The sequence below is a fragment of the Emys orbicularis genome, chromosome 12 (assembly GCF_028017835.1).
Source record: "Emys orbicularis isolate rEmyOrb1 chromosome 12, rEmyOrb1.hap1, whole genome shotgun sequence".
NCBI lineage: Eukaryota > Metazoa > Chordata > Testudines > Emydidae > Emys > Emys orbicularis.
This window is the reverse complement of record NC_088694.1, coordinates 20,310,655-20,335,273: the sequence shown is the minus strand read 5'-3', so window position 1 is coordinate 20,335,273 and position 24,619 is coordinate 20,310,655. Positions and strand designations below refer to the sequence as shown.

Sequence of the window (24,619 nt, the reverse complement as noted above, 5' to 3'; positions counted from 1 at the left end):
ATCAATGCAGCTGTGCTGCTGCAGCGCATCTGGTGAAGATACTCGCTGATGGGAGAGAGCGCTTCCGTCGGCGTAATAAAACCATCTCCAGGAACGGCAGAAGCTCTCCTACCAACATAGCACTGTGCTCACAAACACTTATGTCGGTATAATTTATGTCACTTAGAGGGGTGGTTTATTCACACCCCTGAGCGATATAAGATATGCCAACCTAAGCTGTAGCGTAAACCAGTGGTTCTCAAGCACGGGTACGCAGAGGTCTTCCAGGGGGTACATCAACTCATCTAGATATTTGCCTAGTTTTACCACAGGCTACATAAAAAGCACTAGCGAAGTACGTACAAACTAAAATTTCATACAATGACTTGTTTATACTGCTTTGTATACACTGTATACTGAAATGTAAATACAATATTTATATTCCAATTGATTTATTTTATAATATATGGTAAAAATGAGTCAGCAATTTTTCAGTAATAGCGTGCTGTGACACTTTTGTATTTTTTAGGTCTGATTTTGTAAGCAAGTAGTTTGAGTGAGGAGAAACTTGGGGTTACGCAAGACAAATCAGACTCCTGAAAGGGGTACAGTAGTCTGGAAAGGTTGAGAACCACTGGTGTAGACATAGCCTTAGAAGTGAGAAACATAAGCGATCCCTCCCTGACTGACAAAACATTCTCACTGGATTTCAGAGACCTGTGGAAGCTACATCCAGCCTCTCCCAGCCTTGGTGTTTTGCCCAGTGACCTATGAACTCATTACAAATCTAAAAATGTCGAGATTTCAGTGTTATAAAAAGCACATGCCCTGGGGATGCAGTTGTGTAACGTGTGGTGAGTAAAGCTCGGCAATGTGGCTGAAGATGGAAGTTAATACGCAAGCTCTTCCCTGACAATTGCAAACTCTTTGCTCCTTCCCTGTTAAAAAATGGGCTCCACACTCAGAGGATTAATAATTAACGGATATTACTTGATCTCATTCAATCCATTTCACAGAGAGAAATCACAGGTTGGCAGCACTTACAGGAACCTCAAAGCATCAGCAGCTCCACTTTGAAGCCAGCAAGCTTTGGAATATTACATTGAGATCTTTTGAAAAGAAGTTCAGAGCAGGAAAAATACCTCATCAGCAATATCCCTCTACTATCGTCACTGTGAAGTGCTGTAAGGGAATCACTCTCTGATCAGCGTTCCAACCATTGTGCTGCACAGTAGGGTTCACTATTGTCACTATTACTGCCTGGTCTTTCACAGGATATATGGCCTGTGTGTGTGGTGTGTTTTGTTTTTGTGCAACTTGTGTGTTTGAGAAATTCACCGTGTGACTGTGATGCAGAAGAGCAAAGGGACTTTTTTAACACCAGGCTGATCAAAACCATCAAGGGAAAACCCTGAGAAACTGTCTGTCCATGGAGAAATTTTAATCTCTGAAACTAAGCACCAGTCTAATGTCTGGCAAAGAGGCCAGCACTCCTGTCCGTCCCATTCCATCCCACCAAAGGACTACTTTGAGATAGGGTGGTGTGCATCTTGCAATGCAAACCCCTGCATGTGAGCTTGAAAGAATTCTAGTGTTAGATTTTGTGTGCAAATTCTATTCGCCCTAGCGGGCTTTATGAGTGCAGATTCTGATACCTGCAGAATCTTTTAAAGTTTCCAGAGGTGTTTGTACCAACAAAAGGCAGGTGCACAGTTTTGAGTTCACAAGCAGAAGCCAGGTAGCCATCCCTCTGAAAGTGTGTCCAGATGACTTTAATATCTTCACTTTCATAATTTCTGATGTTAGTGGCAAATTTTCCACCAAAAATTTCATTGAAATAGGCACATTCCCATGAAACATTCTGATTCTGATTTAACTTTATTTTCTGATGGACAATGACTTTTTTTTCCCCAACCAGCTCTAATAAGAAAGTAAAGAGTTCTTAAGGCTGTAAGGCTCTCTGACTGGACAATTGATGAAATGGTGATGCTACAAGAGCTGACAGTATAAACTTTAATCTCCAAAGAGGAAGAGGGTTTTTTTTAGTCATACTGTTTAAAACTCTTTTCTTGGGGCGGGCGGGGGGAGGGGGGGAATAAACCATATATATCAATTGCTAATTATCACTTTGAACAGGGGAATCACCTCCACCTTTCAGTTAAGGTGCTGGAGATCACAGTAAACTCCCTTATGTCTCAGTAGCCCTCAAGAAAAGTGGAGGCTTACATTTTGAAGGTAAAAAAGAAAGAAGCGGGGGGGGGGGGGGGGGGGAAGGGAGGAGGAACCTCTCCAGGAAGGGGGGGGGGGGGAGAGATCTTTTCAGGCCTTCTGGGTAACATCATGAAAACCCCTGCAATTTTAAGTCCTTTGCAGATCATCTTTAAAAACATGGGGAAATGAATCCATTGCCACCCAGGATGTATCTAGCCCATGACTTTTAGCTGAACTGCACTTTTTTTTTTTAAAGACCACTGCATAAAGAGACTGTACCTCTTTACTTCAACTGCACTGTGTATTATCTACAGGCTGAACCAGCAGCAGCTCCACTGATCATGGTCAACAAGACCATAAACTACTGGGATCCTGATTTTGAGGACGATGTCATCAACATTAACGTTGGGGGTCTGCGAAGAAGGCTCAGCTCCAGTGCTCTCTCTAAATTCCCCAACACCCGGCTGGGGCGTTTGCTGACCTGCGACTCGGAGGAGTCCATCCTGCAGCTCTGTGATGACTACGATGTGAGCGCCAGGGAGTTCTACTTTGATAGAAACCCAGGCTTCTTCCTATACGTGCTGCACTTCTACCAGACTGGGAAGCTGCATGTCATGGATGAGCTGTGCGTTTTCTCCTTCTGCCAGGAAATAGAGTACTGGGGCATCAACGAGTTCTTCCTGGACTCCTGCTGCAGCTACCGCTACCATGAGCGTAAGCTGGAGAGCCGGCACTACAACTGGGATGAGGAGAGCGAGGTCAGCAGCGTGGACACATCCCCCGACGAGATCTCTGACTTCAACCATGACCTGCTCCGCTACAGCACCCTGCGCTGCGGCAACTTGCGTAAGCGCCTCTGGCTCACCATGGAGAACCCAGGCTACTCCATCCCCAGCAAACTCTTCAGCTTTGTGTCCATCAGCGTGGTGCTCGTTTCCATAGCCACCATGTGCATCCACAGCATGCCTGAGTACCAGGTACTGGACGAGGATGACAACGTGCTAGACGACCCTGTCCTGCACAATCTGGAGTATTTCTGTATCGCCTGGTTCACCTTTGAAGTGTCCTCCCGCCTGCTGCTTGCACCCAACCTGAAGAAGTTCTTCAAGCACCCGCTGAACCTGATTGACATTGTCTCAGTGCTGCCTTTTTACATCACCCTCTTGGTGGATGTGACTCTGGGCAGTGACTCAGAGCTGGGGAACCTGGGCAAGGTGGTGCAGGTGTTCCGGCTCATGAGGATATTCCGGGTGCTGAAGCTGGCTCGGCATTCAACTGGACTGAGGTCGCTAGGGGCCACCTTGAAGGTAAAACGCTGCTCTATATCCTTATCTATCGCTGTGGTGTTTAGGTGTGAAAGATATGTTTGGTATTTCAATAAGATGTAGCTGGTAGAGGTATCTACAGTACTTCCACTGGGGTCCCAGCTCATAGAATCTGGAAGGATCCTTAGGGTAATGTCACAAACCTTGCAGTATACTAGAAAAATCTGGCATGCTAGGCACTGTGTGCTCCCCTTAGAATGCCTGTAGCACCTTACATCCACACACACGGCTCCCAAAGGCACACAGGGATTCACACTTGGATTTGTAGATGTGCTTCAAGGAAAGCTAATGGCCATGTGGTACTCCACCATACAGTACCAGAGTGGTCAGAAAGCACAGGTGTAATAGAGCCAGTGGTGTGAATAGTTCCTGGGTTCATCTGGCCTTTGTGTTTTACGAGCCGCACAGGGGCCAAGCTAGCCAGAAGCCACTTAATGTTCTAATAATACGGCACGCACCATGGAGCTCAGCTGTGCGACCTACTCCCCAAACCCAGCTTCTTCAGCTTCATTCTACTTCTGTCTCCAGCATGGCTGGGGGGGGGGGGGCCCTTCCTAGGAGCATGCTGCCAGCTCGCCTGAGGCCAACGCTCAAGCATTGGTGTCCCTCCTTCCAGGAGATGAGGAGATCCTGGGCCAGCTCAGCTCAGTTGCTTGCAATGCTCTAGTGGTCTGAGTGACTGGCTGAGGTGGCATTGCTTGGAGTGGCAAGCAGGTGCCAAGAGAATGCCAAGATTGAAGGTGCATCCAGTATAACAGGGCCTGGGACACAACAATAGGCCCAGATCAAGGCAGAAAACGTAGCTTTTTGACAAAGAGGAGGATTGAATTCTGGGCACTTTCCCTTCTACACAGTCTGTAGTCTCTCAGGCTGCAATTCTGAGGGCTGAGCTGGAGAACACTAGCACCCTGTCCTGAGCAGGCCAGCAGGACACAGGTCCAGACTGGGAGATGCCTGAGACACTTGATCTCTTTGAGGGGACCAGGATTCAGACACCGCAGAAGAGACAGCGGTTAAGCAAGTCTGGCAGGAAGAGGAGGAGTCTACAGTCTAGGGGCCCTCTACAGCAGGTATGCAGCTCTTTACTGTCCAGTGAACTGATGGGGGCTGGGGAAGAGTTTTCGGAGGTCATTACAAACCCTGCTATTAGTGTCCGTATAAGGACCCTCATGAGGCCGAAATCTCCAACCCGAACCCAGTCTCCACTCGCCTCCTGGCCATACCAGTTTCCCCCATGCCATTTTCCATTCACCACCACATAAATAGCAGCTGCTGAGCCCCAGCCCAGTCAATTCAATCCTGCTGTAATTCCTCAAGGTCCGCTCCCCACTTGCCTGCCTCCCAAGCATTACTGCAATACAAACAATTAATCATAATAATAGCAATCATCTATAGTCTAAACAGTAGAGACTCTTACTGTAAAAAAATTCCATATTGGGCACTGTGGCCAAAACCTTTCCTTTGAATCCTGTCAGCCCACATGCCAGACAGAGGCACCTAAGTACCATGCAGCTGTTCTCTTTACCTGCAGACACACTTCACTGTCTTTCTGGTTACTGTTCAGAGAAACAGTCCTACTCCCCTTTTGCCATCTAAACTACCACATCCCAGGAGAGTTGGGGTAATAACTATACTGCCCACCCCACCTACTGTTGGACAGCAAATACATCTTTAGAAAGCTAATGGAGATACCAATTTATCTCAGCCTGTATATTTCTCCCGTTCTTGGCAGCTATGTCCAAAAAAAATTCATAAAGCAAAAATTCGTAAAGATTCCTTGCTATCAAAGAGTGAGGCTATGCATATTTGCTTCCACTCCCACAGAAACACACATCCTGCTACTCCTCCTATCTCCTCGTCCATGTGACTAGTTCACCAGTGCAAATTTATCAGACTCCCCCCCCCCCGCCCCCTTGTTTTCTCTCATTCCCTCTTGATGGGCCCCTCTGCAAAGAGTTGTTTTCAAAGGCCTGGTCTCCATTGTTAGTCATACAAAATGACCATCCCACGCACCCCATATTATCTTGTCAGCATCACATACCCTTATTTTCCTAATTTAATCCTTATTTTCTATTGTATGCCCTTTATCGTCTCTAGCCAAGGAGACAGTACCTTCCAAGAAGGTATTAGAATTCAAATCTGAACTGAAATTGTCACTTGGCATGTCTGTATGGCATACAGTAGGGCCCTGGCTCATGAGTCTGACTCATAGACCCCCCTGCATACAAATAATAAATCCTGGAATTCCTAGGGATAGATGGGATATCACTGTGGCTTTTAACTCTTTTCATTTCTTATTTTTCAGTATTGTGGCCACTCCAGCACTGCATACGCCCCAAAACCGGCCTGGGGTCAGGAGGACTGGATTGACTGGTGGAATGGCTGCAAAACCTGAGAAACTGGGAAGACTAATTCTTGGACATGCACAGAGACAAAACTAGTTAGTGCCAGGGTCCCAGGGACCTACATTATAATCCCCATATGTGGTTCTGCATTATATGGTTGAGAGGCCCCCTACACAGACCAGTATACTTGAAAAGTAGTGTGATTTAAAATCACAAACATGTTATAAAGGCCTGAAACACAACACATGTCTTAAGGCCCATGTTTTCAAGTGGTTTGTAAGATTTCTGTTTCTAAAGTAATAGTTGTTCTTGTTACATAAGTAGATAAAACAATTCCATTTCATTCTGAAAACCTGTCTCAAAAGTGAGCATTTAGCTGAGGAATCTGGCAAAGGATGGCTATAAACATAATGTAAAATTGTTACTTTCTTGGTTGCAGAATTCTAATAAAGCTGTACATGTGGGAAAGGCTCCCTGAACTCTTTCAGTGTTGCAGCTAAGTGTGAATGACAGCGCAACAGAGTGGGGACTGACAGGCTGATTGTATGTTATGCAGGGGTGAAGCCTAGGGAACTAGGATTTTCCTGGGCTTTGACTCAGCCTGAGCTACTGATTTGCTGAAGGATGCTGAGCAAAGTCTCTCTTGATCTACTTTGGGAGAAATTGAAATCTCACTGAAAACACCAAACCGCTGCGTCAGATTTAAGTTTCTTTTTGCTGGGCATGTAAATTACAAAGTATTGTTAACATTATCTTCCTCCCTTCTGCAAGAGCATACAGCATCAGAGGAATGAAAGCCCTTTGATATAAGAGGGAAGTAGGGAGTTGGTATCTTTGGCAAGCGGACTGATTAGCATTAGTGCCACAGAGACATGAGCAGTGAGATTTCTGCTGTTTGTTTATTGTAAAGAAACTCTGGATGTTCATCAAATCACCCGGGGCCTGATCCAAAGCCCATTAAAGTAATGAACCAGCCCATTGCCTTCTGTGGTCTTTGGATCCAGCTCTTGGTTCCGACAAAGCCTCTCCAGGGGACAAAGGCCCACGTGAAAGAGGATCTGCTGCAAGTCAGACCCCGCCACGCTTCACCCCACCTCATTGTCTGCTCCTAGCTATTGTACTTTATTCTGTCCCTCCAGCCTCTTTTATTTTTATTGACTCTTTCTGAACAATTGGCCCTGGCACTCTATGCTGCTAAGAGGCTGCCTGTGTGAAACTGACTTCCAGAAGATGCTGCCAGTGAGGCAGCAGTGGCAGCAAACATCAGAGAGCCTCTCTGCTCTAATTAGTCTGTCAGGCTTGGAAGGCCAATTTGTGGTATTGGATGCAGCTATCATGCTTCTCAGATACAGGTGAGGTGCCTAACTCTCATTGAAAGTCAGTGGGAGTGCCTAACTTGGGTGCTTTTGTAAATCCCAGTAGGCATCTATCTGTATCTTTAGATACTAAATATCCTGGGCAAGTACAAAGGGTTAGATGTACAATAGTGTCACAGGAAGCCTACGCCTAAGCCAGGAAGTGCATCCAAGTCTCCCGAGTCTCAGTCCAGTGCTCGATCCAGGAGAACATCCTTCCTCCCCTTAATTCTCACTTGTGCCTGGGCAGGGACCGTGATTCCAGAGTCTTATACCACATGGGCACAACAGAATATGCCAAGGAGCGACTTCCAGTCTTCACACTGCAGTCCCTTTTGTTTATTCATTTGTATCATCACTCTAATGTCCTAAGATGGAAGCTGACCTTGATTTGATTTTCCTTTATTGCATTAGAGAAAATATCTTGTGTGCTCCTTTGAAAAAGCCCTACCCTGACTAACGTAAAGCCCAGTTACGGGCAAACCTCTCTGGCTTTAGGGCTCCGATTTCATAAGAGCCAGTTAGCTTAGCTCCAGTAGTTGCATAGTAGGGAGGCTTCTAAAGCAGCTGGTATTGGGGTGATTATAGTAATTTCTTCCAAACCAACAGTCTCTCCTGCAAACAGTCACTTACTAGAAGCAGCCGTGTTCTTATGGAGTTACCAATGAGCAATGCATTTTGAAAACAAATGACTGTGCACAGGCAGCAGCCAATTTCCAAACATGACAATCTCAGATTCCTCAAGCCCCCGTGTTCTAGTCCTGGCTGTGGTTTGTAAAACCGAAATGTCTGAGGTACAGAATCACATGACTTCTACTTTTCTTGCCCTCCAGTAACTCCCAGTGGCTAAACAGATATGCTTTAAAAATGTATAAACAATTTTTCTCTCATTATTGCTGCCAGGCTAGGGCTGTTGGAGGTGCTGCTATGTTCCAGCCTGGAGCAAGTGTTTTATAGCCAGTTGGTAAGTCCCTGAAAATCAGGGGCTGCATTGCACACTCTGACCTAGCTTTCCCCACAGGATGTCACTTTGGCATCCACAGCTGCAGGTGATGGTAGAGGAAGATTAGATTGTTCCTCCTTGGAATTATTGGCAGGAGCTGAGCAGTTTCTGATAGCAATCTAAGCAAAGCCTTGTTTGTATCCTGCTGTGGAATCAGCCTCCTTATTCTCTTGTCTGGACCATGGAAGTTCTGGACACCTGAACATCCACATTCTGATTTCCTTCCTCCAGCGGGTGAAAAGCAAGTTGGCAGGTGCCACATCACACTGCACACAAAAAATCTGCTAAGTACAGTCACCAGTTACAATCAGAAAGCTACTGAACTGCATCAGGAACCCTCCCACGTGAGGCATTGGGCACTCTGACTAGCATCAGGTAAGTATACCTCTTAACTCAGCTAGTCTAAGTCAATGTTTAGCTCTACGTTGGTTGGTTTTCCTTTTTCACAGTCTGCACTGATTCATGCCTGTTTTGTCCATCTCTGTGGATATGTCTTCACTGCAGAGTTAGCTCGGGCTCTTACCCAGGTGTTGCCCATAACCACACACACACACACACACACACACCCCTGAGTTTGATGGTGCTTTCAACCAAGGCAAGCTGGCCTGGCTGGGGGTTTGGGTTACAGCCCAGTTTCCACTTTCAGGCTGGTAACCTACCCACTTTGCACCAAGAACATAGGCTGACTCATGTGAGTGCTGATAATCCTCCAGTGCCTACCCACACTCAGGGCCGGCTCCAGCATTTCTGCCGCCCCAAGCAAAAATAAAAAAGCCGCAATCGCAATTGCAACCGGCGGCGGCAATTGGGGGGGGGGGGAAAGCCACGATCGGCGGCGGCAGTTCGGCGGCAGGTCCTTCGCTCATAGAGGGAGTGAGGGACCTGCCACCCCCGAATTGCCGCATATGCCGCCCCTCTCCCTTGGCCGCCCCAAGCACCTGCTTGTTAAGCTGGTGCCTGGAGCCGGCCCTGCCCACACTTCCCCAGTGGGCCCAGAAGGTCAGACAAGTTCTCCCACTATTCACTGGGAAAGGATCAGAGCAGCTTAGCTTACTACAGCACAAAGAATCATGGGATATGTCCCCAAGTGTCCTAGCAACACACGGCGGAGGGCTGGGGGGTGGTACAGTTACAGTGCAGACACAGTAACTCAGGTAGGGCTTTGCAGTGTGGCTGCTCACACCAGGCTCAGGCTCACTTGGGTGCTAAGACCCAGTTGCCAATCACCTGAGTGAACTCTGCAGTGAAGACACCCTTAGTTTTAGCCTCACATTTTGAACACATGTGGTGTTATGAGCAGCACTTTCTCCATAGGCACAGTTTGACTTCTACACTGGGGGTGGGGGGCAGCTCCAGTCAGGCCAATGAGGCCACACATGAGGCCAATTCCATGCCTGTCCAAGGCTTACAGTTGGGAGGTGGGGGGCAAATGCTCCCCCACTCCTCCAAACTATGCCCATGACCTTATCTATAAAATGCACACACAAAAATACTGTGTGATGCAGTTAGGACTGCTGCACTCAGAACATGCCCCTGGGCTTTGTCATCTGGCTATCCACCTGCACACACATCCCCATACTGGCCCACATTGAAAACATGTCCCTTTTAGCAGTTGGGTGAATTTATATAAGGTAAGAAAACCAAGTGAAGTTGCTTCCTTTTTTCTGAGTTGTCCTTGCTGTACTGACTGGCTTAGCTCCTTCTCTCAGGGCTAGAAGACAGAGTGGTTGCCAGCTGCCCTGCGTGCACAACTCCCAAGGTGAAATCTTGGCCCTGCTGAAGTCTGACAAAACTCTTGTCAGCTTTAATGGGGGCAGGATTTCTTCCCTCAGTTTCATTTGGTTTTGGAGGTCTTCACTTACTATCCTTTCTGCTTCCAGAATGTCTTCCCTTTCTGGCCTGAGCCTTCTGAGTTGTAGTTGTTTTTACACATTCCCAGAAGATGGACAAACCACTTCAGAAGCCATAATTGGCTCAAACCACCAAGCAAAGAAAATCCAGTCCTATGGAGGTTCAACCATCTTGGATTAATCCTCCTTCAGTTCCCCTCCTGAGTTCTTTGGCATTTCCATCCTATAGAAAATTCCAATATTTTAACATTTGTTTTTGTCCCAAATCAATCTGTTGACTTTCCAATCCTGAAATGTTTTGTGAAATGGAAAATTCTGAAAGATCAGAAATGTCAATGTTTTGGTGTTGTCTTGATTTGACATTAATCTGTGTCCCTCTGAGCTGTCATGGTACCTCATGGGAGTTGTAGGTGGGGTAACTTGTCCCCATTGTCCTCTATAGGCCAAGCTACCTATCTGGACTACATCTCCCATGATATACTGTGGTCAGGTGTAACTCATGATGTCCTGCAGTGGTCCAACCAGGGGTGGGAGGAGATGACAGTGCACCATGGGAGATGTAGTCCAACCTTGGCCCACTGAGGAGAATGGGCGGCATGAGGCACTGCAGTAGCTCAAGTACATGTAGATCAATGTGGAACTGACCAAACATTTCAGTTTGGTTTGACCAACCAAAATGTATCGATTCAGGTCAACCTGATGCACAACAAAATTCTTCATTTTGATTGTTGCAGTGGAAAGTTGAAATTTTTTGGCCAAACAGATATCCCACGGAACATTTCAGTTTTGTGGAAAAGGCATCTTCTGTTTAACAAACCAAAACATTCAAAAATGTTGACAGAAATATCCTGATCAGCTCTTGCCATCACTGACCTATCCGCCCTTTTGGTCACCCTCCCGACCTATCCGCCCTTTTGGTCACCCTCCCGGCCTCTCCTATCACCCATCATTAGGGCCCTACCAAATTCACAGTCATGAAATGCGTCACGGACCGTGAAATTTGGTTCCCCTGCCTGTGAAATCTGGTCTTTTGTGTGCTTTTGCCCTATATCAGTGGTTCTCAAACTTTAGCAACCCGAGGACCCCCATTTTGATTTAAAAATTTGCCACGGACCTCCAAACCCCCTGCTTAGCCCCAGGCCCTGGCCCCACTCTGCCCCTTCTCCCAAGGCCCCATCCCACCTCTTTCCACCCCTGCTCCACCCTGCCCCTCCTCTTCCCTGCCTCTTTACATCCCCTCCCCTGAGTGCACCCTGTCCCCCCTCTCCCAATCCCTCCCAGCGCCTCCTGCACACCTGGGAACAGCTGTTCTGTGGTGTGCAGGAGGTACTGGGAGGGAGTGAGAGGAGTTGATCAGTGGGGCCAGTGGCCCCAGATATGATTCCGCCCGTTCCTCCCCCTCCCTCCCAGCGCTTCCTGCTGCTGCCGATGGCGGCTCTACCTTCAAAGCTGGGCTCCTGGCCAGCAGCCGCCACTCTCCAGCTGCTCAGCTCTGAAGGCAGTGCCGCCGCCAGCAGCAGTGCAGCAGTAAGGGTAGCAATACCACAACCCCCCCCTATAATAACCTTGCGACCCTGCCACAACTCCTTTTTGGGTCAGGACCCCTGCTATTACAACACTGTGAAATTTCAAATTTAAATAGCTGAAATCATTAAATTTATGATTTTTAAAATCCGGTGACTGTGAAATTGACCAAAATGGACCATGAATTTGGTAGGGCCCTACCCATCATCATTGATCCATCCTCCTTCAATCACACTCTGGCACTCTCTTGCTAACCTAACCTAGGTGTTCAGGCAAGTGACAGCTGCTGAATGCTATCACTACAGATGGTACAGAGATTGACTTGATCAGCTACACTGGTAAGTTACTGTTGTGTCAGTTTTTCCCCGTGTCTAAGCTGCTGGGGCTATCCCGGTAACACATAGGACTGGAACGGAACTGCTGGGTCATTAAGTCCAGCCCCCTGCTATCACAGGTAGTCCTGTCATATAATCATGTTCATAAATTGCTCAAGCATTAGCAGTGAGCTCTTGAGTCTTATGTGACCAGTGCAGGTTTTCCTGGAAAAAGTTATTCTCTAGGGCCATGCACAAAGGCCTGTTAACAATCAGGCCCAGCAGAGGCAGCTGTGTAATTCCCAGCGCTTGATATTTAACACCAGAGCCTCCTCTTTCTTCAGCCCCCTTTCAGTTGCTGGATATCGGTTCGATCATGTGTACAGCACCATAGATGAGCATGGTGGTTTCTGCTTTCTTCCCCTCATTTATACCCCTCTCAGGACTCAGTCCTGTTCCCAGGGCGTGGACGCACATCATGAGCCCCTGGTAAGATCAGCTGCTGCATGTTTGTACTGTGCAGGTCCCGGGGTGCAGTGCGGGGCACGACCTGGTTATTGAAGAGCATGATCAGGCTCTAGCTGGAGTTGGTCAGTTGTTACTGTAGAACAGGAGCATCGATCGTTTGCTCTAATTCAGTGGGGGACAACTGCAGTTGCAAGGTGTTTCCAAAACAGCTGCACAGAGTTAGGGTGATAGCTACACTAGGGAAGTGCCTGGTGTGTTTTGTAACTTGAGAAGCAAGTCTGGTTGTTTTGCACAGACACCTGCAATAATACACATCTGGGCCCTTTGCTTTCTGGTGTCTTGCTTCTCTGTGCTCCAGATCACAAGGAAATACATTTTAAAACTCAGTTGTTGTCATAACTATAAAGGGAAGGGTAACAGCCCTCCTGTGTACAATACTATAAAATCCCTCCTGGCCAGAGACTCCAAAATCCTTTTACCTGTAAAGGGTTAAGAAGCTCAGGTAACCTGGCTGACACCTGACCCAAAGGACCAATAAGGGGACAAGATACTTTCAAATCTTGGGAGGGGGAGAAGGCTTTTGTTTGTTCTTTGTTTTGGTGGTTGTTCGCTCTTGGGACTGAGAGGGACCAGACATCAATCCATGCTCTCCAAATCTTTCTGAACAAGTCTCTCATATTTCAAACTTGTAAGTAAACAGCCAGGCAAGGCGTGTTAGTTTTATCTTTGTTTTCTCAACTTGTAAATGTACCTTTTACATTTAGGGTGTTTACCTCTGTTTGAACCTAAGTCTAGAGGGGGTTCCTCTGGGCTCTTTACGTTTGATTACCCGGTAAAGTTATTTTCCATCCTGATTTTACAGAGATGATTTTTACCTTTTTCTTTAATTAAAAGCCTTCTTTTTAAGAACCTGATTGATTTTTCCTTGTTTTTAGATCCAAGGGGGTTGGATCTTCATCCACCAGGAGTTGGTGAGAGAAAGGAGGGGGGATGGTTAATTTCTCCTTGTTTTAAGATCCAAGGGGTTTGGATCTGTATTCACCAGGGAATTGGTGAAGAGTCTCTCAAGGCTACCCAGGGAAGGGAATTAGCACATTGGGAGTGGTGGCAGCGGACCAGATCTAAGCTGGTAGTTAAGCTTAGAAGTTTTCATGCAGGCCCCCGCATCTGTACCCTAAAGTTCAGAGTGGGGAAGGAGCCTTGACAGTTGTGTAAAAGCCATTTCCTCCTGCGCTTACCCTCTGAGGACTGAGGTTAGGGTCCTGGGATTCTGCAGCAGCTGATGATACCTGCCTACGATGCTGTACTTTAGGTACAAGTGAGAAACACAACACCCTGTGGGCCTGAACACTGGTCTTAACAGATCAAAAGCCTTCCTCAGCAAGAAACGACAGGGGAAGTCTCACACTTCCACAGTCCCCAGCTGGTGTTTCTGCACTGTTGCCTTATCATTGATTTTCTGATTTAAAAAGTCAGAGCATAAAAGGATCCGTTTGAATGAGCAGTTCTGTTGTGCACACGTGATACTGACACACACATGAGCGATGCTATCACCTCCAAGGATCTGGAGTGGTGAAATGGCATGGATTCCTCAGCACTGCATGGAAACCCATGCAGAAGTCACGCTTCTTTTCTTGTGCCAGAGGCAGAAACGGGGGGGAGGGGGGAGTAGCTGCTGTCTCACTGGTGGCGGTTCATCCAGTCCTTTCCAGTTCTGCGTTAGTTCGGAATTCGATGCACTCTCTTCTCAGTGACAACAGTAAGAGCTGGCATCGCCTCTTCTTTGGTTTGGAGACCTGAGCAAGGCAGAGACAGTGTCTCTCTTCTCCATCTTCTTTGAATGCGGGGCTAGTGTGGGGCAAAGGCCTTAAAACACCTCACCAGTGCTTGACTCAGGATGATGAGTGGGAAGGGAGGGGAATTTCTTCTGTTTTAGCTACTATCTAGTGCTTTACTAGGGGGGGGGAGAGGGCGTAAACTTCACAGGACAAGGAGCGTCCTGTGAGAATCTCACATTAAGAGTGATTCTGTTCTTGTGCTTAAGGCATCAAAGACAGAGTCAAGCAGGGGTGCTGGAACAATTTGTATCGTGGGGGCGCTGAGAGCCATTGAACCAAACTGTAAACCCTGCATATAATGGAAACCACTTCAAGTCAACCCTAGTTCCAGCACCTATGAAGTCAAGTGGCCGTTTAGCTTACTTCTAGGGACATCTGGACAGACTAAGATTCTCTGTCTTGTTTCTGGCTGGTTTCAGGCCCTGGAACAGCTTGGAGATGACGTTGGTCCGTGTGATGGATGGTCTCATTTGTGTGATGGATGGGAGACAGTTTTCCATACTGATAATGCCAGGTCTTTTGAGACCATTGATCGCTAGCCGACGTTGAGCTGTCTGTGTGGAGTCTGAGTAGCTGGGGGTGGATGCTGCTGCGCTGTGGCTGTGCGTGCTGCTCTATGGATAAACCAACTCCAGGGCTGTCAGGTCAGCACCTTTCACTGACACAAAATCAACATAGGAAAGAACAGTACTGAATAAGACTGAGGGGGAGTGACTCCCCAGCCTGCGAGGTGCTTGGAGAGTTGGAGACTGTTTGCATCGGGGGAGCAGGTGTGATTCAGGGAGAGCAGGAAGAGAAGAAAAGCAAATGGAGATTAATCTCATTTTGTTTAATATCGTTCTGCTGAAAGGTGTTAATACAGAGGTGGGCAAACTCCCGCGGGACTGTTCTGCCAGGCCCCTGAGCTCCTGGCCCGGGAGGCTAGCCCCCGGCCCCTCCCCTGCTTGTTCCCCCTCCCCCGCAGCCTCAGCTCACTGCACCGCCGGCACAACGCTCTGGGCAGCGGGGCTGCGAGCTCCTGGGGTAGCGCAGCTGCAGAGCCGCAGCCTGACCCAGTGCTCTGTGCTGCGCAGTGCATGGCTGGCTCCTGTCCTGGTGCAGACGTGCCGCCAGCCACCGGTGCTCCAGGCAGCGTGGTAAGGGGACAGGGAACAGTGGAGGGGGGTTGGATAGAGGGTAGAGGAGTTCAGGGGGTGGTCAAGGGCCGGGGGTGTGGATGGGGTGGGGGTGGTCAGAGGGCGGGGAACAGGGGGTTGAATGGGGGCAGGGATTCCGGGGGCGGTCAGGGAGAAGGGGTGGTTGGATAGGGCAGGGCTTGGGGGGGGGCAGTCAGGAAGGAGGGGGGGTTGGATGGGGCAGCGGGGGGTAGTTTAGGGTAGGGGGGGTGGATGGGGTAGGGGTCCCGAGTGGGACCGTCAGGGGGTGAGAAGCAGGGTGGGTCAGATGGGGGCGGGGGCCGGGCCACGCCTGGCTGTTTGGGGAGGCACCTTCATACAATTTCTGAAGCCCGATGCGGCCCTCAGGCCAAAACATTTGCCTGCCCCTGTGTTAATAGATGCCATTTAGCAGGTCTCTGATCTATAAACTGTTACAGACCTGGTTAAAGCCTAAGCACCCTTCATTCAGGCAACATGGAAGAAGCAATTAAATACTACTTTATGTTGTGATAACTGAAACAATAGGAGGCAGCTGTCCAAAGCATTGGGACATGTTGCAAACAGTGTTTTCCCCAGGAATTGAAATTAGGGGTGTGTTCAAATTTACAGGGAGGGGTCAGGGCCAATGAGGGGTGAGACTATGAGGGTGAAGGTGGGCTTTCTGGCACCACAATAAAAACTGAAAACTGTTTCATGACCATTTTAGTCGGTTTAATGCATGTTTTGAAATCATCACACAAATTAAAGTAGGCTACTCAAGCATTCTATGAAGCACAACACCTACATCCTTCTTGGTTTCTTGTTATAATTTTGCACAACTCTGTTAATGAACTTCTTGAATGCAATGCGTTCATCTTTGGTGGCTTCTTGTGTGTCCAGTACTTCCATTCCTTCAATTGATATGCTCATTAGTTCATTCACATGATCAGGCAGAAGGCGACTTCTTTCAGACCACAAAATTCTATTCAATGATGAAAAAGAACACTCAGCTGTAGCTGTTGTGACTGGGAGTAGCAAGAGATGAATTCCTACTTCTTTCATCCCAGGAAACCTAGCATAAAGATCGGGTCGAGCCACTAGTGATGATAAAAAAGAAGTTGAAGTCAAATCTTCATTCAGTCGTCGTATGATATTCCACTCTTTGTTCAAATGTTCTATTCTGTCCTGAGCACATGGCAGCCCCATTGCTGGTAGTGCCTCACTTCACTCAACTGTCAGTGTTTTATAGGACAGGGATCTGTAAAAGCTACGTAAAGGTTGAGTAGAATCTAGAATAAAGTCTGTGTACTTTTTCAGTTGTCTTAAACACTTCTTGTCCTCTTCACTTAAGGATTCAATATAAATGCCTTCATTAGTCAACTTCTGGACTAAAGTCTTTGCTTTTTCCAGTACTTTTTCAATGGATAGCTCTCTGATTGAGCCAAATGTAGACAAAGATCTACTACTGTTGTAGCAGATGCCTGGATGGCATTGTTTAATGATCCAAGTGGTTTCAACAGACTTACAAGAGAGAGAATGGCAATAGTCTTCTCTGAACGTAGTAGCAAAAGTAATCCACCAGCCTCACTGCTTAGATCCATCCCATCTTGGTAGATACTTTCCAAAGTCAGTAATAATGGCTGGAGTAATTTTAAGACAACAGCCAAGGATCGCTCATGAGAAAGCCAGAGGGTTTTCCCAGGTTGGACTAATTTGAACTTCAGTCCCAGTGTATCTTCTATATTTTCCAAGATATTCAGTCTTTTTGTCTTCATACACACTTGACTTCTGTAGAGACTACTAACAAAAGGTGCTAACTGATTTCTGTAGAAAATGTCCAATAGAAACTGAAAAAAGAATATAATGAAGACATTAAATGTATAGCTTTTTAAATGTCTTTTGAAGAGTCTGCAGCTTGTACTAGGACTAGTTGGAGTAGATGGCCTCTGCAGTGTGTATAGGAGAGATTAGGGTTACACTTTTCTCTGAGCAAAGCTTGTACTCCACCATGTCTTCCAGAGAAGTTTGCAGCTCCATCAAATGCACAAGCAGCCATCTGTTTGGGGTCCAATTGACAAGCATTTAACTCTTCTAAGATGTGGGTTGTCACAGATGCAGCCGATATGTCTTCTATAACTTGAACATCTAGAAATGCATCTACTGGCCTACCTCTGACATCAAGATAACATACACAATGACTTAATACTTGCCCATTCGCATCGGTGCATTCATCAGCCATGTATGCAATTTTTTTGAATGTGGTGAGAGAGGTCTTCACTTTTTCAACTGTTGAGTCTTTTACTGTTGCACCATATGCTTCTAGCCAGTCAGTTGAGTTTTTTGCAGAAAGACAGTGAGCATTTGCTGGTCTTGTTCGGAACCAGTGTTCAACTTCAGGATGAACAAGTGACAATGCACTTAACATTGGCCTCCAGTTTGTAGTGTGTGGTATCTCTTGCTTAAATAAAAAGTATGATGCCAAACCCATGTTTGTTCGCATATCTCTTGAGGTTCCACCCAGCTCACAGTGATTTCAGCTGAGCTCTCAGTGGGGGAACCTTGCTGCTAATGCAGTGGTTCCCAAACTTTAACAACCCATGAACCCCTTTCACTAAAATGTCAAGTCTCACAAACCCCCTCCTAAAAATGAAAATGTCCAGGGATTTTCTCCTTTACCTGAGTATAAATCAGAAGAGCAGTGATCTTGGAAATATAAAATTGGTTTTTAGGACATGCTGATTACACACTATGTATTATTAATTATTATTTACCATGACAGTATTTTTATTACATTATGAAAACGGCAACACTCTCCCAAGATCTCACTTTCATCACTTTGAATAAGCCTGTTATAATAAAAGGCTCGCAGGTTTCATCAAGGAGTATCAAACGTGAAACAGCATGAAAGGATTTAAGAAGCCAACTCAGAGTTCCTCCTACACAAGCATTCAGGTCCTGAATAGTCCAGGCAAACAACGCACATTACAACAAAGCTTAAACTTGTTCTTCATAATAATTTTAAGAAAACACTAGCTGCCTATTTAATTTTAAAAACAGCAAAAAATATCCACCTCCCTTTGCATTTCTTATAAGGAGTTTTGAAGTTTAAATCTCAGTGTGATAGATATGCTTGCTTTGATCTGCTTAGCTCTTGGAAGTCCAGGGGCTCTGGGCTGCTGGCCTCAGTGTCCCTAGGCACAGCTCTGTCCGCCATTGGGGAATTTTTTTCTGAGAACCCCCTGTAACATTTTGCGAACCCCAGTTTGGGAACCACTGTGCTAGTGCAGACTGGGCCCTCTCTTCCACTTAGGCCTGATTATCAGTGATTTCAGCTGTAGTGGTCACTTAACAAAACAAAGGCCTTGGCTACACTGGCGCTGTACAGCGCTGCAACTTGCTGCGCTCGGGGGTGTGAAAACGCCCCCCCCCCCCAGCGCAGCAAGTGCAGCGCTGTAAAGCACCAGTGTAATCAGCGCCTGCAGCGCTGCACGCTCCCTCGCAGTGCTGCAAGCTATTCCCCTCGGAGAGGTGGAGTACTTGCAGCGCTGCGAGAGAGCTCTCGCAGCGCTGGCAGTGCGACTACACTCGCACTTAGCGCTGTGAATTCTGAAGTGTAGCCAAGGCCAAAGACTATCTATGGAGCCTAATCAGCTCTGTCTTTAAACAGTGGAGAGGGGCAGGTCAAATAATACTTGTGACTCAGGCAGACCATCAAGCAAAACACCTGTCCCCACCCTCTCTCTTGATGTCCTCAATCAGCACAGGCTAAGTACAGTTCTACTGCCCTTTACTCATACAATAAGAACAACATTTCATTACCCCCCACATTCAAGTGATTTGTAACCCAACCCCAGCCAAAACCTATCACTTGGGCAACACAGCTCTGTTTGCTGGATACCTAGGTAGATTTGGTGTGACTGTAAATACAATCTGGTCCTGAAGCTCCCCCCCCCCCCCCCCCAAGCTCATCACTAGCTGTTAGGGAGAGCTCATTTAGACTTTGCTTACAAATCGTAATTTGGCCAGCATCACCTAAATGAATGCACTGACATCGTCATAAAAACAAAAGCTGTATAAGGAAGCTAGTCTATGTTCATACTTTTCAAATCTATTATACTTTTTCAGATACACATTTTATCATACACTTTATATGCTTTTAAAGTATGTATTAATGTTTCAATTTCAATTCAAATTTCCAATCACTAAATTGGCAACACTGCATGTAACTAAGTCACAAAACTGGAGGGCGTGTAGGGAAATCCCTGGTTGCAAAGCTTGAATAGGGCTAAGGCCATGCCTACATTACAGGTGCTGCAGCAGCACATGTACGGCACTGTAGCACCATAGTGTAGACGCTTCCTGAAGCGACAAAGGGGTTTTCCCATTGCTGTAGGTAATCCACCTCTGCAAGCAGCAGTAGCTAGGTCGATGGAAGAATTCTTCCATCGACCTACCTATGTCTATATGGGGGGGGTTAGATCACCATAGCAACAACTCTGGTGTGAATTTTTCACACCCCTGAGCATCGTAGCTATGTCAAGCTAACTTTTAACTGTAGACCAAGCGTAGGCCATGTGGTCTGAGGGATTGCCCTAGGACTGGTTGCACATGCAGGGGCTCAGGGATTGATAGGCGAGCCATTGTGTGTGTGTGTGTGTGTGTGTGAGAGAGAGCCAGCAAAGAAAGCAATGTTTCCAGTGTTTAATTACCCTCATTCAGGGCCGGCTCTGGCTTTTTTGCCGCCCCAGGCAAAAAAGCCTCCGGCCGCCCCCCCCCCCCCGCGGGGGGGGGGGGGCGGAGAGCCCCGGGGGGAGGGCGGCCGGAGCCCCGGGGCGAGGGTGGTGAGCCCCGGCAGGGGCTCCGCTCTCCCCCCGGCGGCCGGGGGCAGGGCGCCGGGGGGGAGGGCGGCCGGAGCCCCGGGGCGAGGGTGGTGAGCCCTGGCAGGGGCTCCGCTCTCCCCCCGGCGGCCGGGGGCAGGGCGCCGGGGGGCAGGGCGGCCGGAGCCCTGGGAGGAGGGCGGCGAGTCCCGGCGGGGGCTCGGCTCTCCCCCGCCCCCCCGGCGGCCAGAGCGCCGGGGGCAGGGCGGCGAGCCACAGCGGGGGCAGGGCGGCGAGCCCCGGCGGGGGCTCCGCTCTCCCCCCGGCGGCCGGGGGCAGGGCGCCGGGGGGGAGGGCGGCCGGAGCCCTGGGAGGAGGGCGGCGAGTCCCGGCGGGGGCTCGGCTCTCCCCCCCCCCGCGGCCAGAGCGCCGGGGGCAGGGCGGCGAGCCCCAGCGGGGGCAGGGCGGCTGGAGCCCTGGGAGGAGGGCGGCGAGTCCCGGCGGGGGCTCGGCTCTCCCCACCCCCGGCAGCCAGAGCCCCAGCGGGGGCAGGGCGGCGAGCCCCGGCGGGGGCTCAGCTATCCCCCCGGAGGCCAGAGCGCCGGGGGCAGGGCGGCGAGAGGGCGGCGAGCCCCGCCTGGGGGGAGGGCGCGGGGGGGAGGCCGGCCAGAGCGCCGGGGGGAGGGCGGCGAGCCCGGCTGTGGCCCCGCTCTCCCCGACGGCCCGAGCGCTGCGCCGCCCCCCTCCAGGTGCCGCCCCAAGCACCAGCTTGGTTGCCTGGTGCCTGGAGCCGGCCCTGCCCTCATTGTTAATAATTTGCACCTTATTTCCAAGCTGAGTTTGCCTATCTTCAACTTCCAGCCGTTGGATCATGTTATACCTTTGCTAGACTGAAGAGCCCATTATCAAATATTTGTTCCCGTGTGGGTACTTATAGATTGTAATCAAGTCACCCCTTGACCTCTTTGTTAAGCTAAATAGATTGAGCTCCTTGAGTTTATCACTATAAAGCAGATTTTCTAATCCTTTAATCATTCTCGTGGCTCTTCTCTGAACCCTCTCCAATTTTTCAACTTCCTGTTTGAATTGTGGACATCAGAACTGGACACAATATTCACAGAGCCAAATACAGAGGCAAAATTACCCGGGTTATCCTATTTACCTTTTTAAAATTCTTCCAGATTTCTGGAACTTCCCCAGTATTCCAAGGTTTACTGAAAATCAACATTAATGGTCCAGTGAACTCCTCAGCCATCTTATTTAAAACTGTGGGATGTAAGTTATCTGGGTCTGTTGATTTACAAAGGGTTAACTTTAGGAGGATGTTAAACAGCAGCTACTGAGTGGAATGGAAGGAGGTATCATATGATATGACTACATCATTTGCCCCCCCCCCCCATACAGAAATATTTAGTGAACACTTCTGCCTTTTCTGCATTAGTAGTGATAATTCCATCATTTCCATCTAGTAATGGATCAATACCAGTGTTAGGATTCTTTTTGTTCCTAATATACTTGGGGAAAAAATCATTGTCCTTAACTCTGCTGGCCATAAAGTTCTCCTGGCTAGGAAAGTGCTTTATTTCTGTTCAGTGAAACCTGTTTCCAATCGACTTAAGCTAAACCACTCTTACACTGAAATGAGTGCCCACATGACCTTTGGGACAGGTTTAACTATCAGTTTCAATTCACACCTTAAGTGATACCAGCGTGACTTCCTTGTGTAAACAAGCTGTGTAGAAAACATCCCATCTCTAAAGATTTCCATCTTTTTCTGTCCTGCCTTGATCTACCATGACTCAGGAAAGACTCCAGATCAGTGCAAGGTAACTATCCCTGGGGGCCGGTAAGTGACAACAGATGACATGCTTCTGTCAAAAGCAGCCTGCCCATGTTTAAGGAAGGAGGTTGTTAAAGGGAAGAAGCTGTCACTCTGCCTGTCACCTCCCCTTGGGATCATACAGCAAACATTGCCATGGGAATAGAAATAAATCTCCACCAAAAGCATGAGCTTATTTGAAAGGTTTGAAGATGTTACCAGCCTCAGTGGGTTCATCAGTTCAGTCAGTACAGCTCTCATTAGCCATTTCTCCAACACCCGGTAGGATGGGGTGTTTCTAAAGCAAACAGCCCTTCCCTTGCTAGGGGCAGTCCCCCTCACTCCTATTCCTGCCCAAGAACACAAGGCTTCCTCTCCTGCCAATGCCACAAGAAAATTATTTAAGTGGGGGAGAAACTTCCCATTAGAAGATAGCCAGAGTCCTGCCAAGATAAAAGGAGAATGTGTCCAAGTGTAATCAGAGGACACCATATTAGCAGGGGTGGTGGGGGAAGGGGTGGGAAGCCCCTCTATTTAGAAGCTTTGCTGGGAAGAATATTTTTCCCCTCCTCCCCACACTGTAAATTGTTTTTTGTTTGCTCCCCAAAGGCTGAGGAGTAGAAGCTGAAAGTAAAGTAATGATTGCTATAAAATGGTTAGAGCAGAGTATTGATTCAGGAGGCTGCATCCCATTAGCTCCAGCAGGTGTAAATTACATACACATCCAGAGACTTTATTTCCTGTAACCCTTTCTCTGCTGCATTGACCTCTGGATTCTTGTGCCTTGATTAGTTCCTCCTGTAGCAGCCTCCCCTCACTACCCTCTAGCTCCATGTTGTGTAGGAGGAGATCTGTATCTCTGAGCTGTCTGCACTGCTCTGTGTTTTGCCTTCCATATGCTGTCACTATGCCACTGTCCCTCCCGATTTGTCACTGAGTCCCTGCCTATAAATAGCAGGCTGCCCGATTGCTCTCGTTCAGCCCACGTGACTGTGCATTCCTCCCCTCTGATGAATCGCACCTGCTCTTCCCCACCTGACATGTGACAGCGCGACATGCAGCGGTGACATTGACGGATTGACACACGACAGACCTGTTGGCATGACAGCAGCTCAGAGTGGTTGGTGCATGTGCAAGGCTCCCTGCCCACAGCAGCAAAATGGCTGTGACAAATGATGAGAGAAAACCACACTACCCTTGCCTGGCTCATGCCCTTCCCTTGAGCTGTATGGCTGCCGGCAGGGCCTTGCTCATTGCCTGGCATCTGGCTCCATGGAGGTGCTTCCTTCCTATTATGAATGCAGGCTTACAAGTGGTGAAAGGGAAGAGAATGACAGATATTGATTTGCTACTGGGAAATCAATTGTGTCCCTGACTTATGCTACAGACCCCAGACAGGTTCGCATCTCAGCTGCATACAAACCAGAGTCTAGTCTAAAGCATCAGTGGACACTCGGGCCATTTGGACTCCAGTAGCTCCGTGCAGAAATTCCATGAGCACTAGGCAGGGGAGTCACTGGTCCCTCCCTGGTTCATTCCTCCCTCACAGTAACCCCACTGGAAATGGCCTGGGCATTGCTGGTTGATCCTGCAATAGGCAGGAATGGGAATCAGCAGTGCAGCTTGAGTCAGACCCAGAGAGGTGCCCCAGCGGGGCATGGATTTCAGGGAGCCTCATTTGCCCATATATGTAGATCAAACTGGTGCCAGCTCTTGGACAGATGGCAAGTGAACACTCTACTCAGCAGCTGGCTCAAGACTGCCAATTGCAAACAATTAGAATAGCAACGAAGCTCCCCCACCCAACAAGTGCAGAATTCTGTCTCCAGCTTGGCTTCCCACATTCCCAAAGAAATGCCTTTTCCCCATATGGTGGGAACCTGAAATCCTCTACTGGAACATTTAAGGTGCCCACACACCAGGGTGAAGGGAGAGAGACTGCTAGTTCTAATTCAGTGGAATAGATTCCTGCCTTCCCGTGTGACACCAAGGCAAAGAGCAAAGTTCCAGGGAATGAACATGAGACAGGAGGCAGGAGAGCCAGGCGGAATATTAAGGAGCGAGAGGGAGGGATGTCAGAAGCAAGCCTGGTTTGTATTCATGCTCATTAGGTCTTGTTTTCTGGCCCCGTAGACAGTGTCAGGGCCTCTGCTGACTCTCCCTTTGCTTTGCCTTTCAGCACAGCTACAGAGAGGTGGGCATCCTGCTGCTCTACCTGGCGGTGGGAGTCTCCGTGTTCTCCGGAGTGGCCTACACAGCGGAAAAGGAAGAGGACGTTGGTTTTGACACAATCCCTGCCTGCTGGTGGTGGGGGACAGTCAGCATGACGACTGTGGGCTACGGCGACGTGGTGCCGGTGACCGTGGCCGGCAAGCTGGCAGCTTCGGGGTGCATTCTGGGCGGGATTCTGGTGGTGGCTCTGCCCATCACCATCATCTTCAACAAGTTCTCCCACTTCTACCGCAGGCAGAAGGCCCTCGAGGCTGCCGTGCGGAACAGCGACAAGAAGGAGCCCAAGGACTCTGAGAATTATCCCAGCCAGAACCGTGACTCAGAGGCTCTGGGTGAAGCCTTCCAGGAGGGAGGCAGAGAGGATTTCCATGACCAGACCAGAGACACCCTTCCTGCTCACTGA

At 48.5% G+C, this 24,619-nt stretch overlaps 1 protein-coding gene across 1 annotated transcript; it reads left to right on the top strand.

Moving 5' to 3' along the window:
• The first annotated feature begins 2,531 nt into the window (after positions 1-2,531).
• Positions 2,532-24,619, top strand: KCNS1 (potassium voltage-gated channel modifier subfamily S member 1). The gene is made up of 2 exons (XM_065414793.1): positions 2,532-3,497; positions 24,164-24,619. Exons 1-2 carry the CDS (start codon positions 2,532-2,534, stop codon positions 24,617-24,619), a joined length of 1,422 nt encoding a protein of 473 aa, XP_065270865.1.